The sequence below is a fragment of the Chiloscyllium plagiosum genome, chromosome 4 (assembly GCF_004010195.1).
Source record: "Chiloscyllium plagiosum isolate BGI_BamShark_2017 chromosome 4, ASM401019v2, whole genome shotgun sequence".
In the NCBI taxonomy this organism is placed as follows: domain Eukaryota; kingdom Metazoa; phylum Chordata; class Chondrichthyes; order Orectolobiformes; family Hemiscylliidae; genus Chiloscyllium; species Chiloscyllium plagiosum.
In genome coordinates, this window is record NC_057713.1 from 100,810,144 (window position 1) to 100,828,989 (window position 18,846).

An 18,846-nucleotide genomic window follows, 5' to 3' on the forward strand; every position below is an offset into this window, starting at 1 on the left:
GCATTAATTCAAATTTGTTCATTAAATACAATGGGAATGACAAGCTCATTGATGTGTTTTGTTTTTTTGGGAACCCTCCAACTCAGCACCACCCTCTTGAACTGTACTACCCATCCATCTTCCTTCCTACCTATCCATTCCACTCTCTGCTCCAACCTATCACCATCAAACCCCCCTTCATCTACCTATCGCATTCCCAGCTTCCTCACCCACCCCCGAGCCCCACTCCCCATCCATTGATGTCTCAGCCTCCTTGCCCACCCACCAATTCCTAATGAAGGCCTTCTGCTCAAAACATCAACTGTTCTGCTCCTTGGTTACTGCCTGACCAGCTGTGCGTTTCCAGTGCCACACTTTTTGACTCTGATCTCCAGCATCTGCAGTCCTCACTTTCTCCTTTAAACTACATAGTCAAGTAAAATATCACTTGATGGCATGTATGCTAAAATTAAGAGAGGTTAAGGCCGTAGAATTACCACATAGCATATGATAACCAGAGTGTGACATGACAAGGACAGAGTAAGTAAACTTAATAATGTTTCAGAGGTCAAGGTTGGAGTTTCAGTCTTTGTATAAAGTAAGAATGAAAAGCATTGCAACAGAGTGCTCACAACATTCATAACAAAGAGTAGAATATACATTTATGACCTGATAGCCACTCAGACGAATCTAAATTTTGTTACAACTTGATTAGGAGAGGTGAACCGGCTCCCCTCCTTTCTATCTCCTTGATTTTGTTGAAAAATCTTTTCAATTAATATTTATGTTCATTTTATCACCTTTCTCCAATTAAAATGTAGTTAACTACTTTTTACTGCAAGGCCACATTCTCCCCGTGTCTGCGTGGGTGTCCTCCGGGTGCTCTAGTTTCCTCTCACAGTCCAAATATGTACAAGTTAGGTGAATTGGCCATGTTAAATTGCCCGTAGTGTTAGGTAAAGGGGTGAAATGTAGGGGAATGGGTCTGGATTGGTTGCACTTCGGCGGGTCGGTGTGGACTTGTTGGGCTGAAGGGCCTGTTTCACACTGTAAGTAATCTAATCTAATCTAATCTATTGAGAGTCAATCACAATTTTTTTGTCAGTAAAAGAAACAGCAATCTTATTACCTGCTGAACACAAGCAAAATAATAAAGACACAATGTCAAACATTGATTCTGCATTGCCGTCACTTGGGCTGTCACATACACTGTCACAGGTACCACTGTTAAAATGAATTAGAGTACAATATTAATGAAGATAAAAGGATATTAAGCTTGAGAGACCTTTGGGTGTCTTTGAGGTATAAGTTTTTAAACTGAGACCAAGGTTGGTTAGTTGGTTTCCTGGAGATGGTCAGCTGTAGTAAGTATTGAAGTCGGCTTTTAAGCTCTCAGTTCTCCGATGCTTCTTCCCAGTCAGTGCTTAAAGAAGTCACAACTTTCTGGAGCGAAAGAGCCTTCTGATCCTGTAATCAAGTTCTGCTTTATAATTCTATCTCCTGTTGGTCTGCTGCAGAGCTCTTTGAAAGCCAATTGATTGTTTATTTGGTATCTGACCAAGTTTCTGTATCTGGGCAAGATGTCATTGCTAACTCAAGAAGTCTCTAATTTTGCTATAAATTAGGACTTTTTTACACCTCCCAATCTGATTTCATTGCCTTTGGGAAAAATGTTAATTTTAATTCATACTGTGTTTGATATAATGCACATTAGCTTCGAAAATCTGGATGGATCAGATGATCACATCAGCCATTTCAAGACAGTATTTTTGATCCTTTTAAATAATATTAGTATTAAATTGTCATGACAATATATTTCAAGCTATTTGACATTTCAGAAGGAAAGGAAGTTAGGAAAAGTTGGTGGAAAAGATGGTTTGTGAGTTAAGGATGATATTCGTACAGTAATAAGAGATTACCTTAATTCAGAGGATCAAGAGCTCCAATCAGTTTAAGTAAAGAATAAGCAGAGATAAGAAGTGACTTCTGGGAATACTTTTTGGTGCCCATCACTATTACAGCACTGTCGGTCAGAATATACCAGAAGAAATAATAAAGATTCAAAGAAAAGTATTACAATAAATGTATGTGTATAAACTTGGATTGGTTGAATCAGATTAACAAAGGTAGCCTAGAAGTTGATCATTTTATTGATTTCGAATATCAATTTTATGGATTTTAATGAATAATAATTCTAGTTCCAACCAGGGAGCGGGCTATTTTAAACATGTCATGTGCAATAAGTCAAGGTTAATTGATGACCCCATAACAATTGAGCCTGTGGACAACATAATGATAACATGACAGAATTTCATAATCACTTTGAGGCAGTGAAGTATGACTCTTAAATTTGCTTTTGAATCTGTTTCCTAGATTGCTGAAATCTACTTTCAGGATTCAAACTCCTTTTATATCTAAACAAAAAAAAGCCAAAAGGATTGTGGATGTTGGAAATCTGAAACAAAGACAGAAATTGCTGGAAAATCTCAGTAGGTCTGGCAGCACCTGTGGAGAGAAATCAAAGTTAATGTTTCAAGTGCAGCCTCTTGTTCTTCTTCAGAATGCTTCCTTTCATATCTAAGTCATGACATAGAACACGACCACCAACATGGGTCATTGCCTTTGGCTCTTCATCCTCTCCCACTAGAATGATTAGCAGCCATTCCATGATATCCTTCACCTTGATACCAGGGAGGAAGCTTACAATGCTGAAGTCACATGTATTGCCACAATAACACCGAACCAATGAATCCCCTACTTCTGCCGTTCTTGCCATCTTCTTCCTCTTCTCCTGTACAGTTGAGCCACCCTTGGTACTCATGTAGCTGTGGCTTCACGCCTTTTAAGGACGCAATGCCCTCATCAGTGTCCAAAGCAGAAAACTGATTAGCGAGCAGGGTTATGGGGGATTTCTACATTATCTGCTGCTTCTCTTGGACTACCTTTCTACCTCCCTGCTCCAAGCCTGCAGTATGACAAAATTTGACTGTGCTAGCCACATAACTCTGAGCCTTGCAAATGTGCCACAGTGTCTCTAATCGTTGCTCACTCTCTGAAACACAGAGCTGAAGTTTCTGCAATTAGCTGACAGTTTTTGCATATGTGATTAGCTAAGTGACCAGCAGCATCCACAACTTCCTGCTACTACAGGACATTTATTCCATGTGACCAGATTAGTACTGATTAAATTTAACAAAAAATAAATATCTTTCACTAGTTGCAATAAATCATGCACACTTTTACCAATACAAAAACAACTTGCAATTACTAATAAATCAGAAGCGTTTAAAAAGAGAATGAGCTAAATACACACTCATCAATTATTTCCCTTTCCTGTGACTGAGTCTATTTTTTCCTGAATGCAGTCAATCAAAAGACAGCAAGGGTCTTACTGACCCTTGTGCTACTTTTGGTGTTCAGTAGGTCTCTCCCCTCTCAGCAGATCCAGTTTCACTGAGTTCCAGGGTTGAAGGGTTTTTATTATGAGAAAAAATGGAGTAAGTTGGACTTAACCAACTGGGGTTTAAAAATGGCAAGGTAATATAATTGAATTATATAATGTCCTGAAGGCACTTGACACATATGATGCTGAGAGCACATTCCCTTTTGTCAGAGCTGACAATAAGGGGTCTCAGTTTAAAAATTAGGAGTATCCCATTTAAATAAGGAATCATCTTTTTTTCTCAGAGGGTACAATGTCTCTAAAATTCTCTTCCCCAGTGAGCAGTGAAGTCTGCATCATTGAATGTATTCAAGGTTGAATTCGAAAGATTTTTGATTATCAGAGGAGTTGAAGGTTATTGGGGTAGACAGAAGTTGAGGCCCTGATCAGATCAGCCATGATATTATCAAATGGTCAAGCAGGCTTGAGGGGCAGAATGGTCCACTGCAAATTCATTGTGTTTTAAAGAAGCTATAAAAAAGGCAAAAAATCATATTTGGGTATTTGCAATGATATTGACTGATGTGTTTCTTTCTAAATGTATTTTGTTTAAAGTCTTATCTAAGATATAAATTTCACTTACTACTTCTTCCTAAAAGAAAAAGTTAGGTATTTTAAAAAAAGTAATGAGGCTCGAGATCTGAAGAGAAGAAAGGCAGCATCTGGGGAGCATCTTCAGCAGGAGTCATGTCAGACAATGTTAATTCTTTTTCACTCTCCACACATTCTGATGGACCTGTTAGGTTTGTCCAGTACTTCCAGTTTTTATTCTAGTGTTTTAGTTGGTTCATTAACATATTTTGGCAAACAACTGTTTATGCTGAAAATCCTTGTTATAAAACCTTTCTCAGGTGAGCACCCTCTTAAATGTTACCAAATTTTGATCACAAGAAGTAAGGTTTGTAAACATGAAACATTTAAGATTTTGATTAGTATGTGTGTATTCAAAATATGTTATATATACTGCTTAGAGACTTTGAGTGGAAAATCCTTTCACTCTGGAATGATCAAATGTGGAACTCTTTTATGTTTTATTCAAATGAATGAAATTGCTGACTTTGTTTCTGTTCTTGATGTAGGAACCAGTATCGTCCCATATATGCCCACTTGTAGCATATATAAGTGTGGTTGGATGGCTCTTTTTCCAAATGATGAGATCTTAAATTGGCACTTTAAGGATATGGATCATATCACCAACATCTCTTACAAAGCCATTTTCCATCACTTCAAGGTATTTGTGAGCCTTATTTAGAGGAGAATGTAACAACAGGTTGAATACTGTTGCATTACTTAGTCATGGACATTGCCATATATTTTGCAAACTCACTACAATTCTTGTCCTCAGTTTCAGATCAAAAATTGACCTCTTACTCTCGCTTTGTCAGAAATCTCCTCCATCTTCACAACTTTTCAATATCCACAATCCTCTAGTTTTGCATCCTATACCTATTCAAGTTCCATCACACTATCACTAGTGGTCATGCCTTCAGCTTCCTGTCCTCGATAATTTGGAATTCCCACCATGAACATCTCCACCATTCTCACCTCATTTAAAACCTTCCTTGAAATTTTACATTTTGATCAAGTATTTGGTAACCTGTCCTAATATTGCTGCTTCAATGCTAAGTATGAGTTGAGACTGTTTTTAGCACTCTTGCCAATGGATCTGTAAACAGAGGGTTTACCGCTCCAATAAATTGCTCCAGGCTTGGGTTCTGTTGCCATGGTCAGAATTTTGGACCCTTTGGTCTCTGTCAAATATTAGTTTATTAATGGAGGAGCATGTGGCTCATGAAGTGAGAAGAGGTGGCAATTCACAAATGAGCAAATACAGACCACCGACCATATTCCAGCAATCTCAATGGATCGAATTCATTAAAGGATGATGTCTGAAGTCAGTGATTGGGGATCCTGGGTGAAAACCAGCAAGGAGTCCACTGATAATGAGGAGCCCTCTCACTGACCTTGCAAACATTGATAGAGTTTCTGCTGCAGATTGAATTACCTTTGTCACTCCTATAGTCTTTTGCCATTTATTTGGTGGTGGAAAGAAGTCAATAAGGGCTATCAAATTATTATTTTGGTTTACCAACATGCTTCATAGAATGATTTTAAAACAGCATTTTTAATAAATTTGGACCCATTTAATAATTGTCAATTTAAATGTGCAAGAGCTGAGGCTCTTAATCTGGGCTGGTAATTGAACAGAAGGGTGGTGGAGAATGGTTGGATAAATTATGTTGTTCAGCAGGTTCTAAGCCAGGAGTTTTAAAGATGCCTTATGTACAGGAGAGGAGAAGGAAGGCAGGGAGCAGAATGAAGAGAGGAGTTTTCAGTGGGAGGAGATTGGAGAAGGAGGGTTGGGGAATAGAAGAGTGATGTAGATAGCAGAAAGGAGACAAGAGATGAGGGAAAGAGTGATATGTGCAAGTTAAGGAGAAGAGAGAAAGAAAAGAGGAGGACAGGATAGGAAAGGGAAAGAATATGGAAGATAAGAGAGAACTATAGTGGGCTAAAGGGAAGAAGACAGGGCCGAGAGGAGCAGGTAAAGGAGCAGTTCTGCTGCTTTGAAACCTTGGGAAAGAATGTTCATTTTGCAGTTTGGGGTAGTTGGTAATGGTTCAGTTTTGTTTCTTTTTTTAGGACAATGATTCTATTGTACTGTCCCATAAATTCATCCATCAACCAGACTATTTCAAGATCATGAATCCAGTTCGGAATAATTCACTCCAACCTCTCAGTTGGGCCAGCAACCAGAATGGCGATTGGTACTTCGACCAGGAGAATTTGACCCTGTATTATCTGAGTAAGGTTATGAACATTGACTGCACTTTACAAGCAAACTCACTGGCTGTCAAGAATCTTGCCATGGGTGTGAGGGAACTGATATTTTCATTGTGGGGGAGGGGATTCTAGGTGTGGGTGACTTTGGATCCTGGAGTTAGGGGAGCATGAAACTCCCAGGGATGAATGGACTATATTAGGAGGATTTGGGGCCGTGCCAGGAATATTGGCCCAGCTATTCCAATAGTCATGAGTTATTCAAGCTGCAGAGTGTGGAGTTGTGTGCTAGAACCATACAGAACTTCAGACAGCTGACTCCACCAGAATTAGCCATGAAATTTAATTTTCTTGTGAGCAGCTCCCCTGCATTTGGAACTCTTTGAAAGAGCCTGTTAAAATCGAAGAATTTGCAAGGTTCTGACTCTGTTTAGCTTTGGAAAAGTTTGGAAAACTAAAATCTTCCCCGACTCACCATTAATCCTAAAACTACACTTCCCTCAACCCTTACGTTCTGCAGATCCTTGGAATTCCACCCCCAGTAGAACAGTGCCCTGACCCAACTCTCACTGAACTCAATACTGTCATTGATCCCCACTTTGGCTCCTTTCCTAGCAGCATCCTCGCCTTGCTTCCTCCATCTCTGGACCCACTGTTTCCCCTACCTGCCCAATGCCTCTGTGCCCTGAGACCACTGATTTATCAGACCCGAAACTCTTTGCTGCTGGCGTTTACTCCACTAATCCAGACTCAAGACCTCTAGCCACCCTCACCTCCAATCGATCCAACACACCATCTCATTGCAGCCTAACCTTCAGGACCCCAACTGCACCTGTGTTACCCATGATCTACTCACCATTTACCTGCACCCTACCACCCAGCACCCTAACCAACTGGCATCCTAGCACAACATTTTCCTTACATACTGACCTTTTCACAGTGTCTGGCTGTGCTTCTGGATGTTTAAATCCGAGAACACAGCCCACTGTAAACTAGAGTTTCTGACCACCATCAGAGTATCTGGGTCAGTGTCTTGAAAATGACTTTTCCTCATCTATTTAAAAGAGACAATTTGCTTGCAAAAGCGAAATTGTTTTAAATAATGTTCCCATTTTCTGATAATGGGTTTATTTTCCAAAAGGAACATTACACTTTGTTCCTTATTCTGGATTTACATTTGTGCTGTGTAAACACATGGTACCCACACAGGACCTGGGGAAGTTCAGTACATGTACAGCTGTCCACATTCAATCCACTTAAAATACTCAAAGGAGAGATCACAATTCCAGAATTATGTTTCAAAACTTTCTGCTTTGAAAGTCACAAGAAATGCCATTTGCTTTGTCTTAGCCTGTCTGTTGTTCCCTTTATATTGCTGCAGAGTGGCATGTTGTTAAAATATTACCAGTTCCTGATATCATTCAATAACATTTCAGTTTCAGGAAGGGGAGTTTCAGAGCGACACAGCTTTCACTCAAACCTCGACCCAACAATGGTTGACATCGATGTTCAGTTTCAAGTATTCCGCTGCTTTTACGAGAACTGTGAGCCACCTTCCAGATACACAGAGATCAATGCCTCTAATTATGTGTAAGACATTACATGAGGTAAAACCAGCAAGGATAGAGGGGAGATGATTAATATTCAGTTGTTGCAGTTGATTCACAGAACCTTAGAGCACATGTAACCATTGTGCTGGCTTTCTTCAAGAGCTATCTCATTAATCCCACTCTTTTGGTTCTTCCTGCAAACAGTTCCCCTTTTATGTGTTTATCAAATTCTCAGCTGAAAATCACAACTGAATTTGCTTCCCCCACCCTGTCAACTAATATGTTCCAAATCATGACCACTCACTGTTTTAAAACATTTTTCATCTCCCCTCTGGTTACTTTACCAATTGCTTTTGAACCATCTTTCTTGACTTCGAAACTTTAAATACTTTATGCGTCTAATTTCAATTATTTTGCATTTAATCAACACCAGTTAGGGACAGGAAACTTTGTCATTCTCAAAAATGTTTTCTTTCCAGAACTTGGTCGAACTCATCGTTCTGGGAATCAAGGCCAGAATCCAATTACACTGTTCCCACTGAAGGTAGCAGCGTGGTGATCGAACAAGGTACAGAGTGATGACAAAACCAACCAGTTCCCTAATCACAGGGTACAGTCCCTAATGCATAAATCACAAAAAGCTAGCATTCAAATTCACTGAGTAATAAGGAATGCAAATGGAATGTTGGCTTTTTTTTCAAGGAAATGGAGTATAAAAATAGGGGAGTTTTTTAAAAACTATACAAGGTACCAGTCAGACTGCAAGCTGGAATACGACCAGTTTTGGTCCCCTTATCTAAGGAAAGACACATTGACATTGGGGGCAGTCCAGAGAAGGTTCACTAGTTGATCCTGAGCCTGTAAGAATGTTCTTATGAGGAGAGGTTCAATAGGTTGGGGGCGGCACGGTGGCACAGTGGTTAGCACTGCTGCCTCACAGCGCCAGAGACCTGGGTTCATTTCCCGCCTCAGGCGACTGACTGTGTGGAGTTTGCACGTTCTCCCCGTGTCTGCGTGGGTTTCCTCCGGGTGCTCTGGCTTCCTCCCACAGTCCAAAGATGTGCAGGTCAGGTGAATTGGCCATGCTAAATTGCCCGTAGTGTTAGGTAAGGGGTAAATGTAGGGGTATGGGTGGGTTTCGCTTCGGCGGGTCGGTGTGGACTTGTTGGGCCTGAAGGGCCTGTTTCCACACTGTAATGTAATCTAATGTAATCTAATCTAAAAAAAAAAGGTTGGGCCTGTACTCATCGGAGTTCAGAAGAATATGAGGAGACCTTATTGAAATGTATGAGAATCTTCGGGAGGGCTTAACAGGGTGATGTTGAAAGATTGTTTCTCCACGGTGGGAGAGTCTAGCAGGTCAAAAAGTGTGGCACTGGAAAAGTACAGCCGGTCAGGCACCATCTGAGGAGCAGGAGAGTCGATGTTTCGAGCAAAACCTCTTCATCAGGTCTATAGCACCAGAGGATATAATTTCAGAGTAAGGGATCGTCCATTTAAGATTGAGAGGAGGAGGAATTTCTTCTCTTGAATGTAGCGAGTCTCTGAAATTCTTGACTGTGGAGCTTGTAGAGGCTGGGTCATTAAGTATATTCAGCACTGAAATAGACAGACTTTTAATCAATAAGGGAATCAAAATTTATGGAGAAAGTTAGAAAAGTGGAGTTAAGTATTATCAGATCAGTCATGATCTCATTGAATGGCCTCCTTCGCTCCTATGCATTAAGGTCTAAACCAATGCCCCCAATCCCAGAGTACACTCCTTAAACCATAGAAGTACAGAAACATAGAAACTAGGAGCAGGAATACACTACTCAACCCATCAAGCCTAGTATGTCTTTCAACATGATCATGGCTGTTGGACTATCAACACCATACTCCCAGTCTCATCAAAAACTCCCATTACTTTAGCTTCCAAAGATTGATCCATTTATTTTATAAATACAACTTGGTGACTTTGGTGCAGTTTTCTGTGATTGGAAATTCCACCAGTTCACCATTTCTGGGTGAAGAAATTTCTCCTATCTCAGTCCGAAATCTACCACACATCCTGACATTATAATCCTTTCTCTGGATCACCCAGTCAGGAGAGACATCATCCCTGCATCCAGTCTGTTCTGCCCTGACAGAATTTTATATATTTCAATTAGATCCCATCTCAATCTTCTAAACTTCAGTAAATACAAGAACAGTCAACCTGCTCTCTCTGCATACAACAAAGCAATTCCAGAGAACACTCCCTAAATCAATTTTCTGCATGCCAAAGAACACTGCTTAAACTAATTTCCCTAAATTCAGTTTACACTCCCTAGAGCAAGGTCATTAATCCAGAATACAATACACTCCCTAAATCAATTTCCCTAATCATAGAGACACTGGAAACTCTATGAATCCCAAGCAGCAATGATTTCTAGTTTTGTTAAGATGTTCCAAAGAGAGTTTGTTGCTGATCAGATGAGCAGACAAATAAAGAAAAGATCTGCACGTGAAACACTTTGGGTCAGTTCTACTAGAACTTTGTGGCCAAATGTACATTCTGTGTCAGGAAAGATGTTTAATTTGAATAAATTTTGCAAACTATTTACAAATCTCATCAGATGACAGGGCAGTGCCATCAAGACTCTCAATAGCAAATAGAAAGACCTGAATTTGTGTCGTGCCTTTTCTGACTTCACCTAATCCTAAAGTGTTTTTCAGTCAATCAAGCGCAGCCGCGGCTGATATCTAAGAAAATTAGCAACCCAAGTTGCACATCCCATAAACAGCAAAATGATAATAAACAGGCATTCCATTTTATTAGTTTGTTTAAAGTATAGCTATTGACCAAGATACCAGGGACAACTCTGCTGCTCTTCAAATTGAATATATTGTGATGACCTGACGGAGCAGACAAGCTTTCCGCATCATATCTTGTCCAAAAACACCCATCTGACAGTGAGGCACCCTGTCAGTGAAACACTGGGAGTGTTGTCCTGGATTATATGCTCATGTCACTGAAGTGGACCTTGAATCTGTGATTTTCTGACAAAACATGTGTTGTGTCATCCATTGGTCCATGCCATATAATTGAAGATTTAAAATGGTGATGTATTCCAGAGGGTGCTGAGCAAACAAGCAATAACCAGTCCTGCCAAAGATTCTCCGAATTTAGTCAGAATGACTATCTCCACTTCCCACCAGAGTGCCACAGTGCCATTTCAAAATGTTACTGTTTAGCAAAGAGAATGCTCTTGTTTTACCAATTACTGGAATGATCTCCTCCAGAGGTATGTTCATGATGTCCTCATTTGCATTTGGGTCAGGGTCAAAGCTGCAGGAAAATAGTCTGAGTTTTGGGGAGTTTTGACAACAAGCTAAAGGATGGCAAATTAAATACTAATTATTCATGTTTTAATAAATTATTCCTGCAGGAATATGGATAGTGGTGGATAGCCCAATTCCTCCACTCTATAATCTTACCATTCTTGGTACCTTAGAAATTAGGGACGACAACTTAAAGTCATTTAATCGTTCATCGTCCTACTCAAGAATCGTCCTGAATGCAACATACATTTCAATTCAGGTAAATTGCTAACACAGTCAAAACTTTGCATTTGATTCAGGGCGGTTGTCAGAGTTTGAAGACAGCTGGCTAAAGTGAACTGGGATGTTAACTTAAACTATAGGCTAATGGAGATACAGTAATAGACATTGCAAGAGATATTTCATGACACTCAGCAGTGGAAAGAAAATGTCTAATCGAAGGGCTTACCCACAGGTAACTAAGGAAGTTTTTAAAAAATCAAATAAAAATAAAAATTAGACAGTTCCACAAAGATTTGTACTAATTTGGAACATTGGACAGAATATTAAAAAAAGCAAAGAATGACTTCAAAAATTAGGCAGGAATTACAGTACGGAAAAAAGCAGGACAGAAAGTTAAAAATAGGTATTGAGAGGGCTTGCAGATATTTATATCGGAAAAGAGTTAACTGAAGGGAGCTTTAGTCCTGTAGACAGTGAGTCTGGGGAGTGGAAGAATAAGGAACTAGATAAATTGAACAGATATTTTGCATCAGTCTTCCTTGGAGAGGATACAGGTAATATCCCAGCAATAATCAGGAGGTGAAGGGGAGGGAGAAACCAAAACAATCCCCAGGAAAAGAGACTGAAAAAGACATTAACAATTTAAGGATATAATGGACTTCATTCTGGGATTTTAAAGGTACTGCAATGAGGCTCACAGAACCAATCAGGCTCACCAGCTTTTGATGTTTGAGGACCACGTCTGTATTCATTAGTATGACTGAATACTTTTGAAGACCCCAGGCTGGTCGAAAAGGGTGCAAACTTGTTTGACAAAATCACAAACGTGACTATAGTAGGAGGCGTGTAATTGGTAGGGGAGGCATCTTTCTCCAAGTTCTGGTGACTGCAAACCTCTTCACTAACTTGGATTCTTTATAACCAAACCATTTCTTTGCAAAAATGCGACTCTTTCCATGTCATTTCTGTCAGTTTCTGCTTGTAAACCATTGGCAAGCTCTTTTATGATTTCAGTTTTTCTGATTTTTGGGCAAAATTCTAATTCCAAATATTCCCAAAATGTATTAACTGTTCAAGGGTCAGAACTTTTAAATCTTCAAAAGGAACTCCCCCAATTCTCCTAGGAATGTGTTGGCATCAGATACAAACATCTCCCTACTGCAGCAGTGCAAACTCAAGAAAGTCATTTGCAGATTTTTCGAAATTGGTTTCAAAGTGACAATTTAGCTAGTGTAATATTTTCATTTCATTTATGGGTTCACATTATGTACTTGAGGTCCCAGTTTGTTATATCCAGATCCAGATAAGATTCCCAAAACTTCTGATAATTCCAGCAGTATACTTGAATTGTCATGTGCCTGGTTGAGGAGGGATGAAATATGTCCCCTTTTTTTGTCACCCAACTGCTCAGCTGGTCAGAACCACGTTTGTTTATCACGTTTGTTTATCACGTTTGTTCACCCCTCCCTTAATAATTACCTGTCTCCTAGACCAAATGAGTTCATGTTTTAAAAGGAGCCAGGCTTTCTTGACTTGACTTGATTAAGAGAGTTTATTAGTTACTTAGCACACGCAGAAAAAATAATGCAACACAAATACATAAGATAAGAAATAAGACGTGAGTCCAAAAGGAAAAGTTAAAAACAATATCTGGGTCAATCTCTAAGTCACTTATAAAGGTAGGTAGGAGATGCTGTGGCCATTACATTAGATACTACTGGTGATGTTGGTCGTATTATTCTTGATGTTCGTAGTTGAAGAGTCAGTTGTGGGATGGCTTAGAGGACTGATTGAAACTCTTTGGTCCTGGTTTCTTTCAATGATGGCTATCTAGCAGTGCTCAAAATCCTTCTCATCTCATTTTCTTTTGACTGGCTTGCTGGTAAGCTGGCTTCTCGCAGTCAGGGTGAGAGTATCTTTTTTCTTTCTTTATCTTTTTTGGAAAAGTGTAGTGACTGCTTTCAAAGCAGTGACTTTTCCAGTACACTAGTCCACACACTAGGAGGCCAGGATACTAACACGCACAGACTCGGGTTAAAACTCATTTTTAACCCCTGTCCCTGTGGGTTCTTGAAAGGGGAAACATAAAAGACTACTTGACTTCTTTACCATCATGGATGTGACATTCTGTAATTTGTCTCTGTACGGGCAGCCACTGGATTCACATCAGCAGTTTCTGAGACCACATCTTCAATTTGTTCAGAACTAAAAATTGAAATGGAATGGACTGTTTTTTATTATTTGTTTTGTGGGATGTGGGTGTTGCTGACTGGCCAGCATTTATGGCCTGCTCCAGTTGCCCTTGAGAAGGTGGTGGTGAACTCCTTTCTTGAACTGCTGCAGTCCACCTGCTGTGGGTTGACGCACAATGCCCTTAGGGAGGGAATTCCTGGATGTTGATGCAGCGACAGTGAAGGAATGTTGATTACATTTCCAAGCCAGGATGGTGAGTGGCTTAGAGGGGAACTTGAAGCAGCTGAAGATGGCTGGGCCTTGGACGCTAGCTATCCTGAGGAATTCCTGCAGAGATGTCCTGGAGCTGAGATGACTGACCTGCAACAACTACGACCAAATTCCTATGATTCCAGTCAGTTGAGAGTTTGCCCTGTGATATCCATTGATTCCAATTTTGCTAGGTTTCCTTGGTTGCATAGTCAGTCGAATGCAGCCTTGATGTCAAGGGCTGTCACTTTGATCTCTCCTCTGGAATTCAGCTCTTTTGTCCATATTTGAACCAAGGCTATAATGAGGTCAGGAGCTGAGTATCTAACCTGGTGGAACCCAAACTGAGCAGATGCTACTTGATAACACTGTTGATTACATTTTCCATCACTTTAGGAATAGACTGATGGGGCAGTAATTGGCTGTGTTGGGCTTTTCCTGCTGTTTATGTGCGGGCCATATCTAGATCCTTTTCCATATCATCGGCTAGGTGCCAGCTCTGTAACTGTACTGAAAGAGCTTGGCGAGGGGAGTGGCAAGTTCTGGAGCACAGGTCTTCAGTACTATTGTTGGAACATTGTCAGGGCCCATAGCCTTTGCAGTATCCAGTGTCTCCAACCATTTCTTGATACCTTGTGGTGTGAATCAAATTTGTGAAACCCTGGTATCTGTAAAGCTGGGGATCACCGGAGGAGGCTAAAATGCCAGAAGAGTTTGCATTGAAAACTGAAGTTAATCTGTATGGTATAATGTTACCTTTTTTGAAAACAGAAAGAGGGAAAGTTGGAAACTCAATGACCCTGAGATTTCTTTCAAATTTATGTAATTTTGCCTGACAACAGCCCTCCAATTGAGCTACAGAATGTTTAAACTGTAAATGCCAAGAGCAGCAGATTGAAAGAAATATTCAAGCACACAGACTGAAATCATCCAATATCTCTCATCCTTTTTCTGTCCATGTGGGGAAAGGGACAAAAAAACCAAGACATTTTAACAGAAAGTATTCATACAAGGAAAAAGGTCCACAGAGTTTACCTAAACAAACATTACCTTGTCGTCACCCTACAGAAACAACATGTCTTTACTGCACAAATCAAGAATGACAGGACACTCAGAGTAGAAAGCTCAGAGTCGAGGGAATTTGGGGTGTTAATCCACAAATCCCTGAAGGTGTCAGTACAGGTTAATAAGGTAGTTAAAGAGGCATATTAGACACTTGTCTTTATGGGTTGAGGCACTGATTATAAGAGCAGGGAAGTTATAATGGAGCTGAATAGGACCTTGGTTAGGCCACAGTTGGAGTACAATTTTATTTCTGGTCACTGCACTATACGATGTGATTGCACTGAAGAGGATGCAGAGGAGATTGACTAAGGTGCTTCCTAGGATAGAAGAGAGGCTCAGGCTATTTTCTTTGCAGCAGAGAAGTTTGAGTGGTGTCTCATCGAGGTGTACAAAATTATGAGGGGCATGGAGAATCATAGAGTCATACAGTATGGAAACAGATCCTTTGGTTCAACTAGCCCATACCAATGAATAAAAACAGCTGTTCCCCTTAGTAGATAGGTCAAAAAACAATGGGGACATAATTTTGTCTACCACTTCAACACACCACTGTGTTCCCATGCCAAAATTTCTGACGCAGATCACATGCAGTGCTTCAGTACGGCTCACTGCAAGATGGACGAACAACATCTCATTTTTTGCTTGGGACGCTTACAATCCTCAGTATTGAATTCAATAATTTTAAAGCCTGAACACCTCCACTTATGTCTTTTACCCACTCCCACACCCCAGGCCATGGACTGTTCCTACTTTTACTCACGTATCGTCTCTATAATCACCTATCTAGCTTATCTTCTCCCTAACTTCCAATTGTCTGTCTACATTTTTCTCAGTCTCCATTTCTTACGCTATTTCTCACTTTGGGCTTCATCTCCATCTACCTGCTTGTTCTGCCCCTATTGTCAACATAAATACTAGCGTTTCCTAGCTGCGATCAGTTCTGAAGAAGGGTCACTAGACTTGAAATTTTAGCTGCTTTCTCTCCACAGATGTTGCCAGACATGCTCAGTTTCTGTGAGATATTAAAGGGTATACATTGTGAGGGAGGATGTGAAATAAGACTGGGTATTAAAGCATACAGGGGTTGAGTAGGAAAGTCTAGTTAATCTGAAGGCACTCCTGCCTTCTCTACTAAAGTGCTCACTCCTCCCGTTTCCTGGGTCTGGGATGGTTCAGACGGTCTCAGGATTTTCAGCTGCATTACTGTTGGTGTGTTTTGTTTTGCAGGGAGGGAGGCTGATTGCAGGCAGCCCAGAGAAACCGTTCCAAGGAGAGCTACAGATTGTTTTGATGGGAGACCATTCAACCCCCGAGTGGCCTTTACGAAATGGGCCCAATCAAGGTTCGAAGGTGCTGGGTAAGTCACCTTTAAAGCTTCACTAGTGATGAGTTCTTAACAGAATCATGTTCAGATTATAAAGCAGAAAAACTGAGGAAATGACTTTACTCGCTTGATTCTCAGAGGATCAGTTGTGCCCACTCTCTGCTTCAGTGAGTGAAGCAGCAGCCTCTTATATGGCTGTTTCCCACTTTGACCTTGACCTTGTGAATCTGATCACTTTGCTTTGAAGGATTGATGATGAAATGGCCATGTCACATAGAAAGTCATACAGTATAACAGGCTGGCCCATCACAGTCTATCAGGCAGTGAGTTCCAGATACCTACAACTCTCTAGGTGAAAAAAGACTTCCTTACGTATCCTGGAAACCTCTGCCCCTTACCTTGAATCTATGTCCCTTGACTGATACTCTCTTAATGGAAAATGTATTCCTATCTACTTTGTCTATGCCACTCATAATTTTGTATGCAGGTCATTCCACTATTACGCATGTTTCGTTAATGAGAATTCACTATAATCTGATTAACGAATTGAGGATATTGTTTCTAAAGTATGAACTTTTAAAGTATGTATTGGTTATAACACAATTCCGGCCCCATTAGTTTAACTGGTGCTGCTATTATAACACAAGATTACATAAGAATAGAACTACCGCATTATAACAGAAATGACTGTCCAACTTTGACCATCACTCTTTGCCTCCTGCCACTAAGCCAATTTTGGATCAATTTGTCAAATTACCCTAGTTGCCATGGGGTCTTACCTTCTTGATGGTCGACACTAAGCAGTACCATGTCAAAAGCCCTACTGAAGTCTAAGTAGACTACATCCACTGTACACATCTTGGCATCTCCTCAAAAGTTCAATCAAACCTATCAGGCATAATCACCCACTGATAAAATCATGCTAGTTATCCTGAATTAATCCTTGCCTCTCCAAGAATGCTTTCCAAAAGTTTCCTAACCACTGACGTTAGATTCACTGGCCTATAGTTCCCTCATTTATTCCTACCACCCCTCTTGAAGAACGGGACAACATTAGCTGCCCACCAGTCCTCTTGCATATCTCCTGTGTACAGCAAGGAATTGAAAATTAATGTCAGAGCACTAGCAATTTCCTTATTTGCTTCCCATTGCTCCAATGTAGATTTTCTCATAAATAGCCGCCCCAGTCCACTGTGGCCAGATCCTGTCTTATATTAAAAGCGGCCTGGCCCCAGTTCAGAACTTCTTTTTCAGGTCCATCTTTGTGACTACTCTAAATCTTACTGTGTAATGATCACTATCACCGAAATGCTTCTCCAGTGATATTTCTCCCATCTGCTCATCTTTATTCCCTAAAATTAAGTCCAGCACATCCCCCTGTCTTGTAGGACGTCCTGTGAGTTAGCCTGAAAAGGTCTCCTGGATAAATTTTAAGAATTCTGCACCCTCTAAGTCTTTCATACTTTGTCTATCCCAGTTAATAATTTTTGTTTTGTTTAATTAATTTGTGTGACGTGGGCATCACTGTCTGGTCAGCAGTTATTGCCTGTCACTAGCTGCCCTTGAGAAGGTAGTGGTGAGGTGCCTTCTCGAATGGCTACATTCCATGTGCTGTACATTGGCATGGCACAGTGGTTAGCACTGCTGCCTCACAGTGCCAAGGACCTGAATTCAATTTCAGCCTTGGGTGAGTTTCCATGTGGCATTTGCACATTCTCACTGTGTCTGCCTGAGTTTCCTCTGGGTGCTCCAGTTTCCTCCTGTGGTCCAAAGATATGCAGGATTGGCCATGATAAATTGCCCCATAGCATCCAGGGATATGCAGGCTAGGTGGATTAGCCATAGAAAATGCAGAGTCACAGGGATAAGGTTGAGGGTGGGTTTGGGTGGGATGCTCTTCGGAGGATCGGCACAAGTCTTGATGGGTTGAATGTCCTATTCCTGCACTGTAGGGACTGTGATTCTATGAGCCCTAATGCCCTTAGGGAGGGAATTCCAGGATTTCAATCCAACAACAGTGAAGTTAAAATCACCTATTTCTATCACCCTATGAATTTTACACTTCAACCCTTGCATTTCAGCCCTTATATCTCTTCCTGTCTATTTGTGGGTCTTCAGCATATTCCCAATAATGTGATCACCCTCTCATGTTTTTAAGTTCTATCCATATGGCATCACTTGAGGAACCATCTAAAATATCATCCTTCCTTACTGCGGTAATTAACTTCTTGATCAACATTATGACACTACCTCCTCTTTTACACCTCCTTCTCTCCGCTGAAGACACACTATCCTACAACGTTGAGCCGTGAGTCCTGCCCCTACCTCAATATTGTCTCTGTGATAACAATGATATCATATCCTCATATGTTAATCAACACCCTCAACTCATCCACCTTACTCACAAGGCTTGCATTAAAATGAATGCCATCCAACCTTGCCATGCTCCCTTGTGCCCAAACTTGACTGTATTTGCATTGCCTTAGAACATAGAACATAGAAGAATACAGCGCAGTACAGGCCCTTCGGCCCTCGATGTTGCGCCGATCTAAGCTCACCTAACCTACACTAGCCCACTATCCTCCATATGCCTATCCAATGCCCGCTTAAATGCCCATAATGAGGGAGAGTACACCACTGCTACTGGCAGGGCATTCCACGAACTCACGACTCGCTGAGTAAAGAACATACCCGTACCATCTGTCCTATACCTACCCCCCCCTTAATTTAAAGCTATG

At 40.7% G+C, this 18,846-nt stretch overlaps 1 protein-coding gene across 1 annotated transcript in view; it reads left to right on the top strand.

Moving 5' to 3' along the window:
• Window positions 1-18,846, top strand: part of LOC122549503 (fibrocystin-L-like) — a 218,614-nt gene that overhangs the window by 138,200 nt on the left and 61,568 nt on the right. The window contains exons 48-53 of the mRNA XM_043689363.1: window positions 4,501-4,652; window positions 6,065-6,227; window positions 7,639-7,792; window positions 8,232-8,320; window positions 11,163-11,314; window positions 16,012-16,141. Coding sequence (XP_043545298.1) covers window positions 4,501-4,652; window positions 6,065-6,227; window positions 7,639-7,792; window positions 8,232-8,320; window positions 11,163-11,314; window positions 16,012-16,141 — 840 coding nt within the window. The remainder of the gene's footprint in view (window positions 1-4,500; window positions 4,653-6,064; window positions 6,228-7,638; window positions 7,793-8,231; window positions 8,321-11,162; window positions 11,315-16,011; window positions 16,142-18,846) is intronic.